The following is a 22,229-nucleotide window of genomic DNA, read 5'->3' on the forward strand; positions in this document are numbered from 1 at the left end:
AACAAGGTCACAGAAAGCAGACACACCTTGACCTGCAACATGGGAGCCGGATTTCCCACGTACACGGGGACTTTGTTAGGATTAATGCGGAGACAGGAGGTGGTGGAAGATCCCAGCCCTGCCCTGATGCACAGACAGAGAGGAAAAGAAAGAGGCAAGACTGCCAGTTTCACCAAAAACTCCGCCAAATCTGTTTTCCCATTAGGCTAATATCACTCCTTGAGGCCTGTACTACAGAGCGAGTTCAACATACCCAGGGTATCTTCTCGTTATCTGGCTTAACAACCGCGATCACGCTAAGCGGTCCTATGGAGGTGGTTATCAACTCGGTAAATCAACCCAGGGTTTCTCTATCTGGCTCTGAGCGTGTTCAGACGAAAGCGGCGGTGTTCGCAGCATGTGACCAATCACAAACATGGAAACAAGTCGGCAGGGCGGCACATTTTACAAACCAAGAGCAAACCATAATATCAGACAAATAGGAAGAAGTTGAAGACACAATCCAGACTAATAGTAACACAGCTGAAGCTGCCAAATGCAGGAAGGACAGCTGGCAAAATAAAACAATTGCCGATGTGTGAATGCGTAAATTAACAGAGTTCTTAATTTAAAAGAAAAATCGAAAGTCCGATATAGCTGTCTAAATGGGGCAGTGATATTATAAATAGCTTTAATTTTAGAGTGGATGAATAGATTGCACTTCATTAGGCCTTTAAGTGATGAGGTGGTGTTTTTTTCAGCCTTCTCTCAGCTGCGTCTCAGACCCCGGCGGGGTGAAACGGACTTGAGAGCAAATAAAATAAATAAATATAAAAACATAATTCAAAGCGGTAAGCACCCACAGCATACAGCCAGCTGTCCTTCCTGCATCTGTCAGTTTAAACTGTGTTGTTTTTAGCCTGGATTATTACTGTAACTTCTTATTATTTGTGTATTATTACCATTTGATCCACGCACTGAGCTCTGATTGGTCAGCAGGCGGTGCTTTTATACGAGTTGATCTCTTATCTGGAATGCTCCGGAGCAGGTTAGGTGTTCAGGATAAGTTACCGTGGTGATCTACCCCAGTAAGAAGTGATCCACTTTGGTAGGACTGAAAACCCTGAAGGGGTTAACCTTGAAGTCCATCTTTCAATACTTCATCAAACTGAACCATATTTGTTATCGTTAAAATGTCTGGTTTTGTTACCCAGCCCTAGATAAACAAACCTTATTTTAATGTGCCTACATCAGCGAGTCGAGGGGATCGGAAGTTAAGTAGGAAAATTGATGAGGTACCTTTTAGAAAATGTAGCAAGAAGAAAGAAAATAATTGGAAGAAAAGGATCAAAGAATGGAAATTACTCCAACATAGTTTTTGTAACAAATCAGATTTATTAGGGTTCTTTATCAGCCAGCCTTCAGTCAAAGACTGTCTGTATGTGCAGTTCAGTGGTTGTCAGTCATTTTGCTGCTGTCAACATCCAGTGTGTGTTGCTTCAGATAAGTTGTTTAGTCTCTAATTTTCTAGAATTTGTTCAGGAGCTAATTGCTGCACCGCGGCAAGTCGTCGTCTAGTGGCAGGAATCCATGATGCGCCTCATGCTCATGAACCTCATACTGCTCATGCCCATGCTGGAGAAGTTCCTGTACTCGCCGGGCCTCATGTACATCATCCTTCCTCTGAAGTTGGGCTGCTCGTACATCAGCCAGTGGCCCTCCATCACGTTGCAGGACATCATGTTGGACATGCTGTGGCGGTCCATGATGTTGTCGCAGTCGTCCATCAGCTCGTGCATCTGGCCCTGGAAGTTGTCCCTCTCGTAGATCCTCATCCTGTAGGAGCCTCTGTGCATGGGGATCATGCGGCAGGACCTGATGCAGTCGTTCATGCCCATCATGCTCATGTAGTCGGCGTACTCGCCCCTCCTCATGAAGTGCTGGTTTCCCATGAAGTTGGTGCGGTCGTAGACCATGAAGCAGCCCCTCTCCACCCTGCAGGAGTGGCAGCGGCTCATGTAGGAGGACATGTCGGGGCAGTCGCTCATGCACTCGTAGGAGCGGCCCTGGAAGTTCTTGTCCTCGTAGAAGACGATCTTGTTCATCATGTTCATGTTGCTGGAAGTCATCTTTGCCAGATGTTGTAGCTAGAGGCGATGCTGCTGCTGGTGCTGGTGCTGGTGCTGGTGGTACTGCACTTGGAGCTGAACTGCTTGTCTCCCTGTTGGAAACCTTCCCTTTTTATACCTGCCAAGCAGAGGTCCCCTTTGTGAAAACAGCCTGACCCAGCAACTTACCATAGAAGCCCATAGAGAGCACTGAGGGTTGTCCACATTTAGTGCTGTTCCCCCAAAAGACCCGACGAATACTGTCAGACAAAACCTCTTTTTTCAAAGGGTTAACACACGAAACAATAGCACCTTTGTAACACCTGGTTACATCACCGCAGCACACAAAACCATCCTTAGCTTTGGAATTTTTGCTTTGTATCGTCGTCTCATTCTTAGCAGTTTGCCAGATCATCCGTTAATATTGTTAGTGAAGGTTAGTTATGCAAAAAAAAAAAGTTCCCATATTTTAACAAACTTACATTATTTCTAATCATGTGTTGAATATTTTAGTGACTGTTACTGATGTCGCAAAGAATATTAATTTGTCGGTGCTTTCTATTAATCAAGTAGCTGTTTCCACATGTGTTTTAATTACAGGCTGACAGCGTGCTATATAATTTAATTACATTAGAATAATTAAATTAGTTTGTCACAGTGTTAATGTAGAAGATTTAAGATATTTTTTTCAGTCTTTAGAGTAAAATGAAGTTTGCAGGGTGTCGTAGATAAAACATTCAGCTACAACGTACCCTGGTATTTGAGTCTGGTGAAAGAAATGTGTCACTACCAGTTGATTCTGTTATTCAGGATAGAGGTCTGCATATCTGAGTAAGTCATTAACTGATTTTTAACGCTGCTTTGTTTATTTAAACTAAGGCTGTCAATCAATTCAGATATTTTATTGCATGATCAACATGGGAGTGGGCAAATATGCTGCTTTATCAGTGTGTCAGTGTGCTGACTTGACTATGACTTGCCCCAAAACTGCATGTGATTATCATAAAGTGGGCATGTCTGTAAAGGGGAGACTCGTGGGTACCCATAGAACCCATTTTCATTCACATATCTGGAGGTCAGAGGTCAAGGGACCCCTTTGAAAATGGCCATGCCCGTTTTTCCTTGTCCTAAGTCTGGAGCGTTATTTAACCTCCTTAGAGACAAGCTAGTATGACATGGTTGGTACCAATGGATTCCTTAGGTTCTCTAGTTTCATATGATACTAGTCGCGTACTGGATACTATCGCGTTAACTATAACAGCCCTAATAAAAATATTTTCTGGCGGGCCGCATTTGACTATGTTTATGTGGTCACAATCATCACTGAAACTCTGGTTGTCTGTCTCTGTGTGTCAGCCCTATGATTCACTGGCGACCTGTCCAGGGTGTACCCCGCCACTCGCTGGGTTCAGTCTCAGCCCCCCCTGCGACCCTGTAAACTTTTGATAAGTGGCAACAGTTAATGTATTGATGGATTTAAGCGGGGGTAGGCAGTATATTTTTGGCATCATTGGGCAAAAATTTCATCATAACCTTTCAGCATATTGTAATTCAAGTGTTCTGAGAGAAAACTAGACTTCTGCACCTCCTCATGGCTCTGTTTTTAGGCTTCAGGGAGACGTTGACCAATCACAGGTCATTTCATTGAGAGAGCGTTCCTATTGGCTATGCTCCGGCTGGTGGGCGGTGCTTGGTATTTCCTCAACTGATCTCAACATGGCTGCCGGGTCATAGAATTTTTCATTTTACAGCTAAACAGTTCACTACAAGATGATTCTGAAAACAGTTCAGGAGAGAAATAGGCATTACAGTAACAGAAAATTGATTCATATTTGATCAGCGCTGCCTAGTTTGACCGTTTGATCAGAGTTTGCGAGTGATTGACAGCTGCTCAGAGACGGCAAGGCTCCAGCTCGGCTCTGACTGGTTGTTTTCGTCTGTGGAATCCAGATGCCATTAGGAGCATCGAAGGACACATGATTTTTTTCAGATTACCTGTCTCATGCATTAACGTCAGGATATAATGACCGTTTTATAAAAATATATATTTTTTAATCTTATTTGCTCCATTTCTACCCAATGCTGTTTTAAAGGAAGTTTATTAGAATTGGTGAATACTTCTGGCCGGCCTCAGCTACAGATTTCAGCCCCTTCAGAGCTGCCAAAAAAGGTTTTAGTCAAGCATTAAAAGTCACAATAGAAATATTTTAGAATCGAAAGGTAGCCAGTGTAGAGAGGCTAACATAATATACTAGGAAAAGCTACAAATGTGTAAAAGGCTGCCCTTAACACAGAAGAAGTTGTGGGCGACTGAACCAGACTCCAGTTTCATGTAAACTGTGACCGTATCACTTTCACTTCTTGTTGGTTCCAGTATTGCTTCACTCAGCATACCCCTCCACTCTTTTATTTCTCCTGAGCTTTTGTGGCTCAGATGTTTTCCTCCCTTGGCCGTGACGGAGGAGATGAAAGCGTTTACGCCCTCGTTCACGCAGGACTTGGAGCAAACGAGGCTGATCGTGTTTTTAAATAATGTTTTACTAAAGATGGAGACTCCCCGAAAAGCCCATAAAGCTCAGCGGCTCAGCTGTAGGTCGGGACGGGGATGTTGCAATCAGCTGACTGAACCATAACAGTGGATGTTATCACATACTGCCAACAACACTTTGCTGTGCGGCCACTCCATTAAACTCAACATGGCAGTTAAACTGAGTTATGGCATCTCTGGCTGCTGTTCCAGGTTGAACAAACAGCAAATGTCAGCACAAAGTGCTCGTATTCTCCTGCGGTGTTTGTCCACAGAAAGAATAGGGTGTGGGAGAGCAGCAGAGGAATTCCTGTGCTTTTGCTTTAGGGAATGTGCCTCGACTCCTAACATCACTGTAATATAAGGTCTGTACTATAGCTTCAGTGCTGTGAATGGTGGCAGAACTACCATTAAGAAGGAATAACTGGGGAACAAAACACCTTGACTTCATACCTAAGTATAAAAAAGTAGCATCAAATCTGACAAAAGTTCAAAATATTGTATACAGGGTCTGAAATTAACTTTTTTCATCTGCCACTTTTGAAATCTCTGCACTAAATGGAGGAATAACATTTTAGATCTGATGTCATTCAATGTTCGATATATATTTTACACAAAAAACATTATATGCATGGTAAATTACAGTGTTCGAATTACACCGTAGCTTCAGGGGAAGCCCTATTTTTCTGGCGTGGGATGGTCCTGTACACAGTACTGTACTGTACTTTATCATCTATTGTGGTTATTTGCATAAAAACATAATTCAAATGATTATGATTATTTAAATATTTGCTTTGATTAAAAAAAATCTTGGCAAGCTGCTTTAGAGCTTGTGTTAGGAAGTTAAACAGGTCATAATTCCCTCTCTATTATCTATTTTTTATTACTGTGAAAACATCTCCTTCAAACTTTTTTCCCCCCAAAAACTCATGATAACGTTGTAATTTACCTTTGCCCAGTCATCATTGTTCCTGAGCACTTTGAATTTGCGCTGATAGGCAGAAACCTTCCGCACAGAACCCCCCCGCGAAGGGCCTAGTGTCTGATGGTGTGGCGCCACTTTGGCCGTGCGGACACTTGTGACCCTAACCGATGCGGCAAGCATAAATCCCGCTCGACACTCTCATACTGTATGGGGCGGCCGTGGCTCAGACGGTAGAGCAGGTCGTCCACCAATCGGAAGGTCGGTGGTTCGATCCCCGGCTGCTCCGGGTCACATGTCGATGTGTCCTTGAGCAAGACACAAATTGCTCCCGAAGGCATAATGTGTGAATGAGTATTTAGATTAGATCCTGATGGGCAAAGTTGGCACCTTAGCAGCCTCTGCTATCAGTATGAATGTGTGTGTGAATGCTGACATGTAGTCTAAAGCGCTTTGAGTGGTCAGAAGACTAGAAAAGTGCTATATAAATGCAAGTTTACCATTCCATTTACCATATACGGTTAACATGTAGTAACAAATGTGTTCAAATGGAAAGGGGTGAGGTCAGACAGTGATTGATTTCTGATGGAATGCCCCGCATCCGTCAGTTCATCAAGGCCTTCAGATGTGCTCATTCAGAATCAGGAAGGTCTTTGTGTTTTTCCCAATTTGAATTTGTTATCTTACAAACAGCATAAAGACATCCAACACAAGTTAAACAGATGCGACAGGAGAGGTCAAGAGGCCACAGGCTTAGAGTGGACTTCCTCCAAAATTTCTTCTCTGGGAAGAAAAATTCTCCAAAACTCAGCTTTCAGCTCAAAGACTCGGAGGACATTCTAAGGAATAACGTTGTCAAAACAGTGTCAATACTGTTTAATTACTAAATAAAATATAATCCCTGAACCAAACATTGTGTTTTAAGGCCAGGAGCCAGAAGGGTTGAGCAGCACAGCTGTTGATACAGGGTCGGATCACTGATTAACTGAACTCTGATAAGAAGAGTCCTGACTCACATGCTGCTTTCTCAGGGTAAAACCGACCGACTGGGACTGAATATTAACTTGTCATACGGAGTAATTGCTGCTTATTACACCGCACACAGCTGGAGACCAGCCCGGCCAGCCCCAGAGAGTCTAACTGCTGCTCCGTGAGCTACACACCAGGAACGTCTACTCCGTCTCCAACAGTTAACCTCAGTGAACAGCTGTTAATGTTCTAATAGGAACTTCAAATTCTAAATTTAAGTGATGTGCGGAAAGCAGAAATGAGTGCTCGTGATCATGTTTGTTTGCATGCGTTCTTGTGGTTATATAAAGTTTAAAGGAAGGGGGGGGGGGGGTTCAGTGAAGTTATTGAGAGTTGTCTCTAAAGGTCTTGACAACTCATCATGTTGTACAAATAAGGAAGTTAAAAGCAGTGAAAGCACTTCCTCTTAATGCTCATTTGTGTAATTTCAGAATCAATTCAGCTAAACATGAAACTTTAAAGAGGCAGTCACAATAGCAAAGGTACTTTTTAATGTACATTTAATGTACTTTTATAAAGTATTAAGTAGCTAAATATGTTTATGTCTAACATGATGTACATTTAGAGTGAAAGTTTGTTCTTGGCCTTGGAAACAGTAGCTTAACAAAAAAAAAAAACTTAATTAACTAGCATTTTCCAGAACTTTCAAATGCAACTTCCCCGAGATGTATAGTTGAAAGCTCCAAAAAAAAAGAAAAAGTGTGCGTGGACCTTGAGTTGTGATTATTTTATTAAAATAGAAGTCCTAAAAGCAGTTGAAGTCTCAGTTTAAGTGTTAATGCTGAATGAACTTGAAGTATTAATTGATATGAAAGGGCCAAAAGAAGACAAAGCATAATTTTTGAAATGTCAGTAGAAGTGTAAGTGACAAAAGGAGCAGGAGGTGTCAGTTAAAGTGGACGTCCTGAAGTGAGGGTGAGCTCAAGTGTAAAAACTTAAAGGGCAACTTTGGTATTTTTTTTTTAAACCTGGACCGTACAGTCCAGGATTGAGTAATAATGCTGTAGATGGCAGCTGCTCATGGGCTGGAATGTACTTGTATTGGGGCAAGCTAGCACCATCATTTACGGTCACTAAAAGTGCTTGTTTCTGACATTACGAAAAGAGTCTCGCTCGTTCTATAATCTGGCGAGGTGATGTGTTGCCAGAAGACAATGGTGGAATAGTGGAATACATTATTATTATTACATTATACATTATTAAAATACTTGGTGGAAACGTCGTGGCAGCCGGGCAGCGTTTATTGTGTTGGAGTACAGAAAGAGTAGCGTAAATATAAAAAGGTAAATGGTTGAATATTTAGATGATTTCATTTGGTATTTGGAACATTTTAAAACATTTTTCATTATTTCTTTAACGCATTAACGCAGTCGATATCTCGGAGGTTGTAGAGGGCTCAGTTTTAAAGCTAAAGTGAAGATACTGGCATCATATGAAACTTAACTAAAACCTAACGATCCATTGGTACCAACCATGTCATGCTAGCTTGCTACAGACCAAATGGGTCCAGCCAGCGGGGCAGCATGCAGTGGAGCGCTAACACGTTTAGCGCTCTTGGGGCCCGGCGTTCACAGAGGTCACAGAGCCGCAGCGGCAGCCGGGCACCGATGTGCTCAGTGTTGGATCGACCATAGAAGCTCAGCCAGCCGTTCCTAATGACACCGCTCAGTGGCGCTGATTATGTGGCGCTCCTCTCGTCAGGCCGGGGAATGAGTGTTGACAGTCGCATTGTGTCGTGGATGCGGGTTGACCCCTCGGAGGTCAGGGGGAAGAGTTGCACTATGATGTCACAGGTCAGCACGTGTTGCCTCCAAAGTGTGAGAGGCCCGTCCAAAGTGCTTCACTGAAAGGGAAAGTTGACAATGCTTTTTCGGTGAAGTGAAGAGAATAAAGAATTAAAATGTTAGACTTTGATTGTGAAGCTCATTGCTTCTGTAAACACTGGCTAATCAATGTGAAGCATTTATCACTCAGTTTTTTTTATTAATCAGGATGAATATTTTGTCTATGTGTATCTTAAAGGTGTTATTAATAACATTTTTATGTGGACAAATAATAATAAAAAAAAAAATACATCCACAAAGCTTATAGAAAGATGGCAAATAAAAGTATGGCTTTTCCAAAAAAACGTAATAAATTATTAATCATTTAAAAATGTTGACGGGTCCAAAATGAATGACGGCTTCACTCCGGTACCAAGTGTTCAGTGACAAAAGGAGGCTACCTCTGCCATGCCTTGCCTCACTGACACTGGTGTCTCCATCAGGCTGCAGAACACATGGCAACAGAATACATGATGTTAACATATATTAGCTGTCTCAGCTTAACCGTCCGAACAACAATAACCCATAAAATTACAATTCAGCATATTTAAACAAAGCCAACAACAACTACCAACAGCCATAGTCCGTACAATCTTAATTAATGAGTTGTCACCGGTTAGATTGTCAAAATGATAAAAATAACAGCTTCAATCCCTGAGGAGGGGATGAGAATCACGTTGGTGGAGGAGAACATTTGTATTGCAATTTCCGAGATCCCTTTTTTTTGTACTGCATTTCTCTAGATTCAAGTTTGATAACGTTAGCCACCATCAGCTACACTAGTCAAAAGCTGTAGCAGCAAAACCCCTGAGTGTACTGAACTAAATAAAATGGAGCATTTTATTGATTATGAATCCAACTTTTCATTTGTAAGGGGAAGAATGTGTTATTTTTCATTCAATGTTAAATGTTTTTGAATCATCCAGTAAAACAGAATGGGAATAGTAGAGCCTTGGACCCACACACTCTCAGTGGATTCAGCTATCTATGTGTCCCTGTCACAGCTTCAGCTCATGGATAAGATAAGCATCTACTGTGCATGTGTGACCACAACCACGCTTCAGCTGGTATACAGCTCATTACACTAGAGGTATTGTTTGCAAGGGTATGCATATGCACACAAGCACGTATACTGTATATGTACAGAGGAATGCCCACTCGTGTAGGCTTGCTGTGTTTTGGTTCATGACACTGTCAAGGTTTTTTTTTTCTTTTACTTCCTAGTGAAGAGGGCTGGATGCTGACATCAGTCGGTCGGTGGCTTGGACTGTGTAACACTTTGGGTCAAGAGCCAGATTGCTATGACAAATCTTTTTATATATCCAGTACTAGTGCAGGGCCTGAAGGCTCGGCCTGTGCTGTTGCTGCTGGCAGCTTTCTCGAGAACCGCTCATACGAACAACTTCACACTCAGCACTGCTCTTCCTTCGGTCCTGAGCAACACACCTGCCATGACATGGTTGCGTCACACATGAAAAAATATTGAATTATGTAACTATTCGAATTCATTGCACCCTGAAATAACTTACAAAAGTCCCCCCAAAGCACTTAAAATATGGAACTCAACTGTATACTACCTACTGTGTGCTTCTACTTCAGAGGAAAACCTTGTAGTACTACATTTACCTGACAGAGAAATTTTACCGGTTACGATGCATATTCAGATTTTACTCACAAAACATGACAATTAAAATATGATGTATTATTATTCATTAAACTATCCATCATATTAGAAATGAATGCTCCACCTTGAGCACACGTTAAGTAGATTTAAGTACGTTGTGCTGATAATACCTCTCTTTCACTCTTCACTTGAATTAAACATTTGAATGCAGGACCTTTTACTGTGCGGTATTAATAGATTTACTATTAATAGTTAATAGTTTTGAGTAGGAATACATCTTCTACCACTGCCAATACCAACGTTCCCAGTTAGAGAGAGGTCCGTCCAAAAGTAATGCAAGAGGGGTACCCGGTGCGTCGGTCTCCGATGCCGAGGGGCACTGACCAAACGGCGGTATTTGACGAGTTGGGAGGTAGATTGTGTTTATTTACGTAACAGCTCACAGCTCACTGTATCTCAGACTCACACATTACACTGAATTATGTGTTAGTTTGAATTCATTCGAACTTGACTTGTTGTGACAGCCCTATTCTGGATTGGAAACAAATATAATTAGCAATTATATTTTCTCCAAGACAGTTTGGCAAAGCAAATCAGTGGATTTAAAACATGAATGACCTCATGCTCCTGGCATATTTCAGCCCCGTCCGTCCTCAAAAACACTGAACGCTGGAGGGACGTGAGCCGGAGTTCTTTGTGGTAAGCGCAGCGTAGAAAGTGCCTAATCTTTCAATGGCAAAAACCTGGCAACACAGCGGTTCCATGCTGGCACGGAGAGGGTGGCAGTGGAAAGAAAACTGTTGTGTTCCTCTGCCGTTCCCCATCCTTTCACTTGGTAACTGTAATTACATCCCCACATCCTGATGTGAAGCAGATATGCACCAAGAGCTTTTAATAGGCTGTGCAAAGAGCAGGAGGAACAGCCATTCAGCCGAGATGCTGAGTTTGCAGGAAATGTCCACCGCAGCCCTCGGTGCGCCTCATGCTGCCATCACCCTCCATGTAGGGTGAGTTTGTTTTAGGACAGAGATGTCTCTCCCGTGGGACGCTTTCTCACTTTGCCACCAGAATGAACAGAGAAATCAAGTGGAACAAGTAGAAATGTTTGGACTTTGTCTGGACTTGCTTTGATTTGGATTCTGAAGTTTGTGAGTGAAGTTACTACCACTGTACTCTGCTTGATATTTCTTTTATTTTTAAATTTTTAAACTAGAAGATACAGCTTTTAATGTGAGTGATGTAAGTAATGTATACAACAAAGAGAGGTCTAGTGTATTAGGATGCTGTGTCACCTATATATCACATGTCCTAACTGAATGCGACGCAGTTTTATTGCATTGTTTTCTTCGTGAATGTCCTAACTGGCCACGAGCTGTGCGGAGTGACACCATTTTTTTAGCTGAACTTTTGTCGGACGCCCTGTTTCTATTTGCCTGTGAGTTTTTCAGAGACACTTTCTGTTAGGGATGTTCCAACGCCGTCCGTCCCACGGCAGTTTGTGAAATAGTCACTAAATTTAATCGTACACAGTTTAATTTAATCGTAATCGAGTACGCCAGTCTATGCACCGATCCGATATCACGTCGTCATATCATTTATCAGCTCATTTACAGGAACAACAACAACAGGTGTCACTCGCTACCTGATCTGTACATCCTGCCGGATCGGTACTGAGCATGTGCAACTCTCAACAGAGATGAGAAAGAAGCGAGATGGCTTAGCTACTTCCATCATCAGCTCCAGAAAACACAATCGCTGCGTCCGAAAACGATGATGGAAGTAGCTACCGTGTGAGCCACCTCGCTGCTTTTTCACCTCAGCCAGAGCTAGTGAAATGTTCAACTAGTAAAATGGTGACATGTTTTCACCACACCGGTATCGGATCGGTACTTGGTATTGGCCGATACGCAAGTTCAGATATCAGAATCGGTATCAGGAAGTCAAACATCTCTACTTACTTCATATACTTTTCAAACCTGGAATAGTTTTTTCAAGTAAGATTTGATTGTTTGCTGACTTGCAAAATGGAAAATGTGCGCCAACTGTGTATGTGGCACAAGAAGTAGCCAAACACAGCGGTTGGAAAAGAGGATATAATACTATGATTAGGCCTACTTTTTGTCTATTTGCAGAGGAAAAGCTTCCTTGGTAATTACAGAGGTAATATTCAAGTTTCCTCCCGCGTGTTGCCGTATGATTGACGAAAGCTTGAGAATAGAACTACATGAGCTCATAATTTGAATATAGGCAACATGACCTCATTGGTAGAGCTCCACGTCACTGAATACAAGCTTGTTTTTTCTTATACAGAGAAAATATCCGACTCTGTTGTCACTTTTCTTGCCAATGTCGTGTGGAATCAGCCACAAAGAAGGCTGAGCACCTCCAGTGTTCCCAGGAGGGGACATGCTTACAGGGCCATGTGTGGCACAGTCACACTGACAGAGCTGACTCCTTCCAAAACCACAGAAATGCAGACGTGGGTTTCATTTTCCCAGGATACACATTCTCTCTCTGGCAGGAACAGAATACTTAACAGGGCATGTCTTAAAGAGTAGTGTCATATTTTTCTCAAGTTTCTCTGAAAAACAATACCCATATGTATGTTGACAGAATTAGTGGTCACTGTAACTCCCTACTCTCCATACTGTCCCTGAATACATCCATTCCTAATTTCATTCCAATGGGGCACAAAATCCACAGTCCTTGTTCTGTACAGAAATCCACTCTAAAATGGGTTCAAAAGGCTGAGTAAGACAAATGAAGGGGACATCTTCCAAAAGTTCCAGTCTTATAGTGTAAAATTCCTTCTTTAAAATTAACATGAAGCTATCTGTGCTAGCAGCCAGATTAGGTCGCCGTGTTCTTCACACCTCAGAATATGAGTTGTGTTGGACGAAACAAATGACACACTGCAGCAAAGTTTTCGTGGAGTCCAAAATACAAAAAGTTCAAAGTGCAGGAAAGATCACTACATAGTACAGTAACTATACAGTATGTACTATATACTAGTTGCCATAGTGTACTGTTTTTGAAGCCTTTTATCTGTTTTGTACTAACAGGCAGTGATGCAATTTCTTCACCAATGGCCATAGAGTGATCCAGGGATGACATATTTTTGTAGGCCAACCAGGAAGTTAGCATTGGCCTGGTTCCCTCGACAAAAAGCCAATGGGATTGTTCCATTGGGTTTTGGATTATTGCAGAAAATAAAAACTCACAGTTTATGATACTTACATGTGTAGTTCAGCAAGACAATCTCCACAAATAATCAAATACTGCTGCTACCCTGCTTGTATTGATATCGGTGTAAAATTATTATTGAGGCTGGTATCTGGCTTTATCATTGGTTTTAATGAAGCAGGTGAGGGTGCGTCTGCCTCTGCGTCTTGTGTATACTGTTTGGTTAATGTTTAAATAGAGATTCATTTAATAAAATTGTCTGTCCCTAATTTTCTTTTTAATTTATGGTCATAATTAACCCTGACAAGAACATAGAGCTTACTGTGTACAAACGTGCGTAATTTGCTGACATGTCCAGAATTTGGTGACGCTATAAAAAGTCCAGTTTAGATGTATCTCCAAAGAACCAAAGGCTGGAGTATAACCACCATTTCTAACATGACATGGAAGTATATGTAAAGCACAGATGTCTTCTCCTCTCATTGGAAAGGGGTAAAAAGACTTGAGCTGCTCCAGTTTAAGCTCCACCTTACCCACCCCCACCCCCACCCCCATCCCCAGAATCTGGGAAATTGTGACTTCTTCCCCTATTATTTCCATGCCAGGCATGCCCTCAATTCAGCCTGTGAAAGGGCACATTCCTTTCCAGCTGAGAAAGGGGGGGTGGCGTTGCCCCAAAGATTAGCCCTCTTCTCACCCTCCTCCTGGAAAAGTATAGCTCTGCCGATGCTCTCTGAATTCTTCCGCGGGTTGTCTTGGTGTGAGGGCTTTTTTATGTTGGGGTTAGTTCTTTTCTCTTCTGGCATTCCATGTATCCCCACAGAAAACACTCACTTCCTGTATTGCGGTGGACGGTTCCTCTGTCACTGTGGTGAGCCCCGAGGAGAAAAGAAAAAAAACGGCAAAGACTCACAAGACTAAATGGCTCCTCGTTTGCACCAGTGGAAGATATGCACTTGTGAAAATGAGGAATGATGAATGGATCAACGGGCTTTAATTGGACAGCTGTTAAATGGCACTTTCCAGTTTTCACTCCCATCATCCACTTACTTTTGACATTGTAATAAAAAGCCTGCAAAAACACTCATTTCCTCTGGGGAGTGCTTTGGATCTCCCCCAAAGTCTCACTGTGAAAAGCATTCCCAGTCAGGAGGCGGATTGTGTTACATTTATTTAAACCTTTGCACCTCATATTGAAAAAAAAGATGAGTATATTCTGCTTGGTTTACCACAGATCATATGTTTTTGAGTTTTTTTCTGTCTTGGAATCATTTTTAGATGTGAGATCTCAAAAGCAATCAAATATCAATGAAATGTGATCGATCAGCACCTTTCCACGCATTAAAATGTCATGGCACTCCACTTGGTTTTGGTTGGAGAACGGTTATTTAGGTTACATTTGATAGATCTCTGAACTTAAGACTTGCATATGTAGTTTTGTATTTCATATCATTAATAACCATATGAAATATACACTCAGGTAGTTAAAACTAATTCAACAGTCCTGCAATAAATCCTCCTTTCATGAAGGTTCTAATCATATACTATATAAGAAGTGGACGTAGTCACCGTGACATCACCCATTGGTTTGTGGAAGCCTCCAGTTCGGCATTTTGGGCCGAATTCATCTGTAAGCATCCAGAGTACAACTGCAGCACACAGCCATGCCATACTCTTCTTCATAGAGAGCACCAACTCATCTCTGCCACCCACCTACTAGTTCTCTGAAGTACTGCAAATTGGTTGAGATTCTCATTTCGGTGCATCGTTGGGTGCTAACACATCACTGCTGTGGTGTTTTGACTTGTTCTCAGAGGGGAAAGGAAGTGTGAATATTATTTAAGAATAATTGTCCTTGCCAAATAGTTCATGATTTGCCTCTCGGATTCTTCATCTATCTCGCCGTGCGATCTGTACAATGAGTTCACATGAACTGGAGGAGATCTGTTGTCACGTCATGTGCGCTGGGAGCGTTTTCCTTGGATGGCGGCCCCGACGAGCTCTGTAGAATTTTATAATCTGTGTGAGGCTTGTTAAAGCCTCTCCAGAGCTGGAGTACTGTGGGATAACAGGAATGAAATCATCCCAGCACATGTAGGGGAGAAGAAGAGTTGGAGGCACTTAACATTAAATTCAATCATGTTTAGGTTCCTTATGTTATGAAAACATATATATATTCTATAAAGATTTGAGAGAGAGAATGAAATGTCTGACATTAGTGCATTGCAGTTTTGTTTATTAGAAGCTGAAATGAACCTGAGGAGGGAAAAGGAAACATGCTTGTGCCGTGCAGCATGTGTTTTACCAGAGATACTCTTTGCTTTGCATACCACATTCATCTGAACTGGACTGTCTCACTGCCAACAACCAAAACAAACCTGGAAGCAAACATATCTTTTTGAGTTTTTTTGGTCCAGCTCTACATGAACCACTAATGGATTTAACACTTGCAGTCTCTCTGTGGAGATTTAAAGGCACCTGGAATTGTCATAATGTGGATTTCCATTCTGATTCCTCTTTTTACAGTCCACCTAAGAGTCTCAGACTGTCTCGGCTTCTTTCCTTTGACTGAATTTTATTCGACCCTTTGGTCTCTAGTTCTACAGCAGTAAACCGTCGCAGACGGTCGAGAACTCTCCAGTGTTCACACAGGAGGAAACATAACGGTGCTTTGGGTGTTGCTCTACCGATGTGTTCATGTTATGAATATTCTGCTCATAGTGTTCAAGTTTGCAGAGACATAAATGATTTTGCTTCTTTTGAAGAAACCGTAAAACCAAGAAAAAAACATCCCTTGTGTGTGAAAACTGGTCCCATTCAATCACTAATGATTACTCAGATCAGCTAGGGTGTGACTAGTTGACACACTGTGATTACTAGTCTGTCCCTCCAAGAATTCACAATCTTGCAATGACAAGATTTAACACAAATTCAACCAATCTCTGCATTTTTGCAAAGGCTTGCAAGTATGCTTGCCTTGCAGTATTTTAGCCCTGTTGTAGATCTCTGAATCTCCACCCACATCTCCAGTTTGTTCGATTCGGATGAGAGGTATCCTACATTGTCCATCACACACTGAGGCACCCTTTAGCATCTCTATGAGATGCACCAACTCCAATGTAAACACATCCGCGTCATTGTTAATATAATGCTAATATAAAAAGCGAGAACATCCGTGTAGGGAGGTAGGACGGGTCAAACAAACACAGGACTTTTGTTGCATAAGTAAACTAAAAACTGAGCAAACCTACGTTGGAAGTTTATTTTGAGTAGAGACTGTATGAGCAGAAACTGTACATTTCCTATGAACACGGAAGTCTATTTTGAAAAAACAAGCCGAAACTGACACGTCCAAAACTGACACTAGAGGGCTACCTATAGAGCATCATAGTTTGAAGCGTAGGGCCACTGACCAAGCGTCAGTATTTGACGAGTTGGGAGTGAGAACACAATAAACACTACACAGTATTACAAGAAAGCACATTGGTTACCTTATGGACTCGATTCAGGGCAAAAAAGTGAAAGGAATTAATATTGGGCCAATTTCTTGGAGAGAGTGGAGATATTTTAGTGGAAATTCTGAACAGCTGTTAGTCAGAAGGATTCATCCCACCTGTGGCTGTTAACTCAACGACAGTCGGCGCCCCGTTGCTCGCGCTTGAACTCGCACTACGTAGCGAGCATCGGTCAAAAAAGTGAGAAAAATAAAATAATCGACAATCCTTGCTTTTGTTTTTTGATGATCGAGTAGCTAGTAGCGTTAGTAGCATGACATCAACAGAATTTAATAGAGTTGTAGGCTATTTACTAACACGCAGGGCAAAAGCACAGGACACAACCTCTTCTACATCCGTGGTCTGGGGTCTGTTGGACTCCACTTTGGATCCTTGACATGAAAAAGTTTGAGATTGCTCTCAAAATCTGTGTGCTGGATTTTTCTAACTTCCATTTATGTCCATCGCTCACTTTATGCTCCTTTGGGAAGCAGCCGGACAAAAAGTTTAATATATAAATAAGTAAATATATAATATTTAGAATATTTGTATTGTTCAACACAGGACATTTCGGTAGAGACATTAAATATGACAATAGAATAGAAATCATTTTGTTTTACTTTTGTACGGCACTTCGCAGGCAGACGTTTTACCGGCGTCTGGTAGTCGAAAAATGGCTGAAGTGAAGAGTAGCTGCAGGGCGTTGACGTTGTAATGGAACGAACAATTGACTCTCACCTCTTATCAATATACGTTCTTTGTCTATACCAACATTGCCATTCCAAGAGCCATGCAGCTATCGTGGCTAAAACCTCTGAGGTTACCTGCATTGGAAGGCATTTGCCCTTTTATCTTATTTTGACATTTTAGTCGAACAGTTTGAGTATAAACATAACCTGCTCACTTATCTCACTTATCAACTAAAAGCCTCACATAAAACAACATTATATTAGCTGTGTATCTTCCTCCCACTCATAAAATGAAGTAGTAAGAAAGCTGTCAGTGCGTGCGGCTGCTTTTCACTGAGATCCTAATTACAGCGATGATGGAGCGGCCCTGTGGATTGCAGGGATGCTGCTGTTTGACGGCGCCTCTAACTCCTCAGGATGATTTCCCAGGGGAACACTCTGATTAGGTAAGATGTAGTAACAGGCCCGCCCGTTAAACAGATGTCCACAGATATTGAGCTAATGAACTAGGCGGGTGAATGCTCGGGGGCGTGCCACTGCTGTCACTCTGAACTGCATGTCTCGTCTTAGCCGCTGCCTTTGAAAGTGACGTTTGCAGCGGGAATGTTGACCTCTGATGGTTGACCTTTCGCCATAAAGGAATCACAGTAAAGCCTGGATTACAGCTCCGATACCTCGGGGCCTAATGGAGGCATTTAAGGAGGAATTTTAGATGAGTTGGAATTCCCTGGTGACGGCGTGGTGTTATTGTTCGCTGACACGTGGTTAGGAGAAGTCTCACTTTGTAAAATTGTCCTCCATTTTTTTTCATTTCTTATAATTGAAGTGGTTTATTGTATCTTGTTTCCACCGTCACTCGTGTCTGTGTTCCAAGGACACAAAGACACCATTAAAAATGATGAAATGGCAACAATATTCTTAAATCAGCCTCCAGCTACGTTCTATTATCAGAGTTTCTTTCCAGTCCTGTTTTTCAGTCCTCTCTCATCAGGTTTTGAAACACCTCGTGGTGGCGTTCCAGCAGAAAGAGAGAGTGCAGGGCCCTCGCATCTTTAAAGGTCAGAGGTCAGGCTGAGGAGAACACTGCCTTACATTTCCCTTCACAGGAATACGTTTTCAACAGATTATCTGCTGAGCTCCAATTTCAGCCACTTAACCTCTCAACTCAAATTAAACTTGGCCTGTCCTGAGGTTAAGCCACTTATACCTCTGCTGGCGAGAGACTCTCTGCTTCACTGGTATTATGTAAGAGCGGCATGTGTTAGTTGCACTTGTTAGCGGTTTATCATCAGAAGTTTATCAGTGCTGATAGAAAAGGAATATCTACTGTTAAAGGACCAATATGTAATATATTTACAGTAATAAATCATAAATGCTACAGCCAGTATGTTCTCCTTTGAAATTTCCATTCCGGTCCAGAACATCTGTTTTTGTTTTGGCCGGTGTGATCCCGTCCACTGCTTATTTCAACACCCTGTTAACACATATAAAACAAATCGGCACGCAAACACAGTCGTCTGCAGCCGTGGAAGCAAGCAAATCAACTGGATCAACAGAAATAACATTAACATTAGATTCTACCGACCTGAAAAGCCTCGGAACATCTCTCTGTTGTCCATGTGCAGCTGGGTTATCAAGGCAGCGAGTATTTTACACACACAGCCGATGAAGTGATTTGGACTACTGCTGGTCCATTTTAAATGCTAGCAGTCAGCGCTACATATTCTTCTTAATCCTCTTGGTCCCCTTGGGAGCATAAGGACGTCCACCATGGATCTCCACCTCACTCTCTTCTGTGCAATGGTCTTTGCTTCCTGCCAGAAAAGGCCCGATCTTATTTAGCTCGTCGAGCGTGGACCGTCTCCAGTTGGGTTTTGGTCTCCCTGGCTTCCTCTTTCCTTGTGGGTTGTAGTCCAGAGCTTGTAACGTTGCATTTCCTTGGCCAGTTGTGCCAGTTTTCCTGTCTGGTATAATGTTGTAACATTCCAGCATTCAATTCTCGTTCTTGATTTAAGCTTCAGCAGATTTTTCCCCCCTTGAGGTCTCTGTTGAGTTTGCCCCAAGTCGTAGACCATTTTTCTAAAAGCTCCATGGTCAAGAGGCAGTTTTGACTGTGTTTTGTCTGACCCCTCGTCCTAGACCTGTCCACAAGCTCCCTTACCACGACAAGGTAACAGTCATAAAGGAGCTTAAAACTACTTAAATATGGTTTCCACTTTAAACCCTGAACTAGTTCTTGATGAAGTTCTCTTTCTTAAAGGTGCCATATGTAAGAATGAGAAATTGCTTGTTAACAGCAACACCTGTGGCCGTTAACTCAACGACAGTCGGTGTCCCGTTGCTCGCGCTTGTGCTCGCACTATGTAGACGCGAGCGAGCATCGGTCAAAACGCTGAGAAAAATAAAATAATCGACAATCCTGCTTTTGTTTTCGATGATGGAGATCGGACGCTAATTTCGATCGATTTCTGATTTAGAATCAAAATCGTGACACCCCCTATACCATCTAACCATCTACAAGAGAAACATGGAGTGAGGTCTTCAGGAATTTGTTTTAATTGTTCTGTCAAGTCAGCTGGTATTGGTCATGTTTCATTCTCTCTAGAGGCAACATAAATATATATATATCTGGGAAGATGTCGACAGCGGAAACAGCTAATCAGTCATGTGAGTTAAATGTTCGCTACGTCAAAACGTATTCCCCAAAGATGTTTCCATAATCCATTTAGCGCACCAACTCTCTCAAGCAAAAAAAACCTCAAGCAAGCTTAAAAACTTTATACCCTAATTTAGGATGAATTTTTTTTTATTTTGCCATTTCCTCACAGCTTTTCTAATGCAATACTAATGCGATGCGCATAGAAATATGTGAATGGAAACTAACTAACTAACTAAAACTATGGCTATTGTCTTCAAAAGAGCATCTTGTAAATCATTTAAACCCCCTTAACGTGTATTCTTGAGACAAGGTAAATAATTTCACCCTATAGTGTAAGTAAAGTTAAAGTTTAGGTGATTTGTGCAAAGAAAAATAAAACCAAACTAAAGATGAAATACCTCTCAGGCTGATATTATTGATATCGCCTTCAGTGAACTTTTTTCCTGATAGAAGTACATCAGTGAGAATAAATGTCCACAGGCAGCAGAGCAGCTCACATCAGGGCAGAAAGGGGAGAAGGAGAGAAACACTGTAGATCATACACACAAGAGGAGCACAGAGAGGGGGCTGAAGTTCACTGTATGAAAGTAAGAAAAATGCCAAAATTCCTTCCATCCCTCAGGTCATTTAGCGGTTTGGGTCCAGTGAAACTCCTCCGTTTCTCTCTCCTCCTGGCCAGATTTATATGTAGGCTCAAGGTTTTGGTTTGGAAGCTTGCAAGGACATCACTCATCACATTGTAAGTTACAGACAAATGAAGTGCACACATTCTCTTTATTCTAAGTGAATTCAACAGCTTGGACAACTTAAACAATAAAGGCAGTGAAGGCATGTAGGGGGGGGATTCAGTGAATAGAAGTTACAGAGGCTTTTTATTCAAGTGAAAGCATTTGCAGTTATTGTGAACATGGCTGTTCTCACATGTCTAACAAAGGTTGACTGGACTAAAAAAGAGATGATGTTTTGTTGCTGTGGTTACAGTAGATTGAGCATGTCTTTGTGTTTCTCTCCCTCCATCCTCTATCAGTTTTAACACTGAAATATGTGATGGTTGACATGTGTGTTTCAGTACATCAGTGTTTGCTTCTCATGAGCCAAACTTAGTCTGAATGTGAAGATGATTATGGGACATATTTCCACTGTTTTTGTGGATGCTATTATATTATATCATGTTCTCAGTAGGGCTGTCAAAGATAATTAATACAAATTAATTTGATTGGCACTTTAACGCATTAACGCTATCGATCTTTCAGAGGTTGTAGCGAGCTAGAGTAAAGATACTGGTATAATGTGAAACTAGAAGAAATCCATTGGTACCAACCATGTCATACTAGCTTGTCATGATAGAGGTTAAATAACGCTGCAAACTTCCAATTAAATTAAATTAAAATAAATTAAATTAAATTAAATTAAACCTCCCTTTAAGGTACATTTTGAACAGATTAAAAAATGTGATTATTTTGTGATTAATCGTGATTAATCATGGACAATCATGAAATAAATTAAATTAATTAAATTAATTAAATATTTAAATTGATTGACAGCCCTAGTTCTTTGACTTGTTAGATATCTAATTTCATCTCGTTGGCTTGTATCCTCAAGATTTTGTTATTTTGAGAAATATGCTTGTTTCATTTCTCTATCCGAGCGTGAGATGAGAGGATCTATATCATTCTGACGTCTGAAAATGTTGAAAAAGGCACTTTGTTGTTGTTGTGTGACTCCACTTCATAGATGTACAGAGACAAGAGAGAGGAAGAAGAGTCTGGAGGAAAGTAATAGAAAAAAAAAATGTTCCTAGTAAGTTTTAGGCTGTTACAAAAACACAGGAACTCATTTTTAGGAACGCATGTTTATTTTCTTCTGGTTTCGGTCCAGTCACATGATAGAAACGTCATCAACAAACCATCTCGCTGGCTGTGAATGCTCCGGACATTGACCGGCTCTATTCACACACGGGCTCAATGTAGTTGGGAGCTGGCAGGGTAGAATCGGTTTAATGTCCGGTCCGAATGATTTGGACATTTGTGTTCTCACATACGGGTAATGTCCAGATAGGTTCAAGGTTCCAGTGCATGTGTGAAAGGGGCTTATGTCTCTTGTCTACATGATAAAGCCACGATATCTTCTGTTAACAACCGTAGGTGCAAAATGTGAAATGACTCATATAATAAGAATATATAAATATAGTC

The 22,229-nt window shown here is 41.5% G+C and overlaps 1 protein-coding gene across 1 annotated transcript; it reads right to left on the reverse strand.

The window, feature by feature from the left end:
• Positions 1–1,360: 1,360 nt before the first annotated feature.
• LOC119477049 (gamma-crystallin M2-like) lies at positions 1,361–2,108 on the reverse strand. Its single transcript, XM_037750866.1, has one exon. The coding sequence runs from the start codon at positions 2,106–2,108 to the stop codon at positions 1,554–1,556; it is 555 nt and encodes a 184-aa protein (XP_037606794.1). The 3' UTR covers positions 1,361–1,553.
• Between the last annotated feature and the right edge of the window lie 20,121 nt (positions 2,109–22,229).

The sequence above is a fragment of the Sebastes umbrosus genome, chromosome 18 (assembly GCF_015220745.1).
Source record: "Sebastes umbrosus isolate fSebUmb1 chromosome 18, fSebUmb1.pri, whole genome shotgun sequence".
Taxonomy (NCBI): domain Eukaryota; kingdom Metazoa; phylum Chordata; class Actinopteri; order Perciformes; family Sebastidae; genus Sebastes; species Sebastes umbrosus.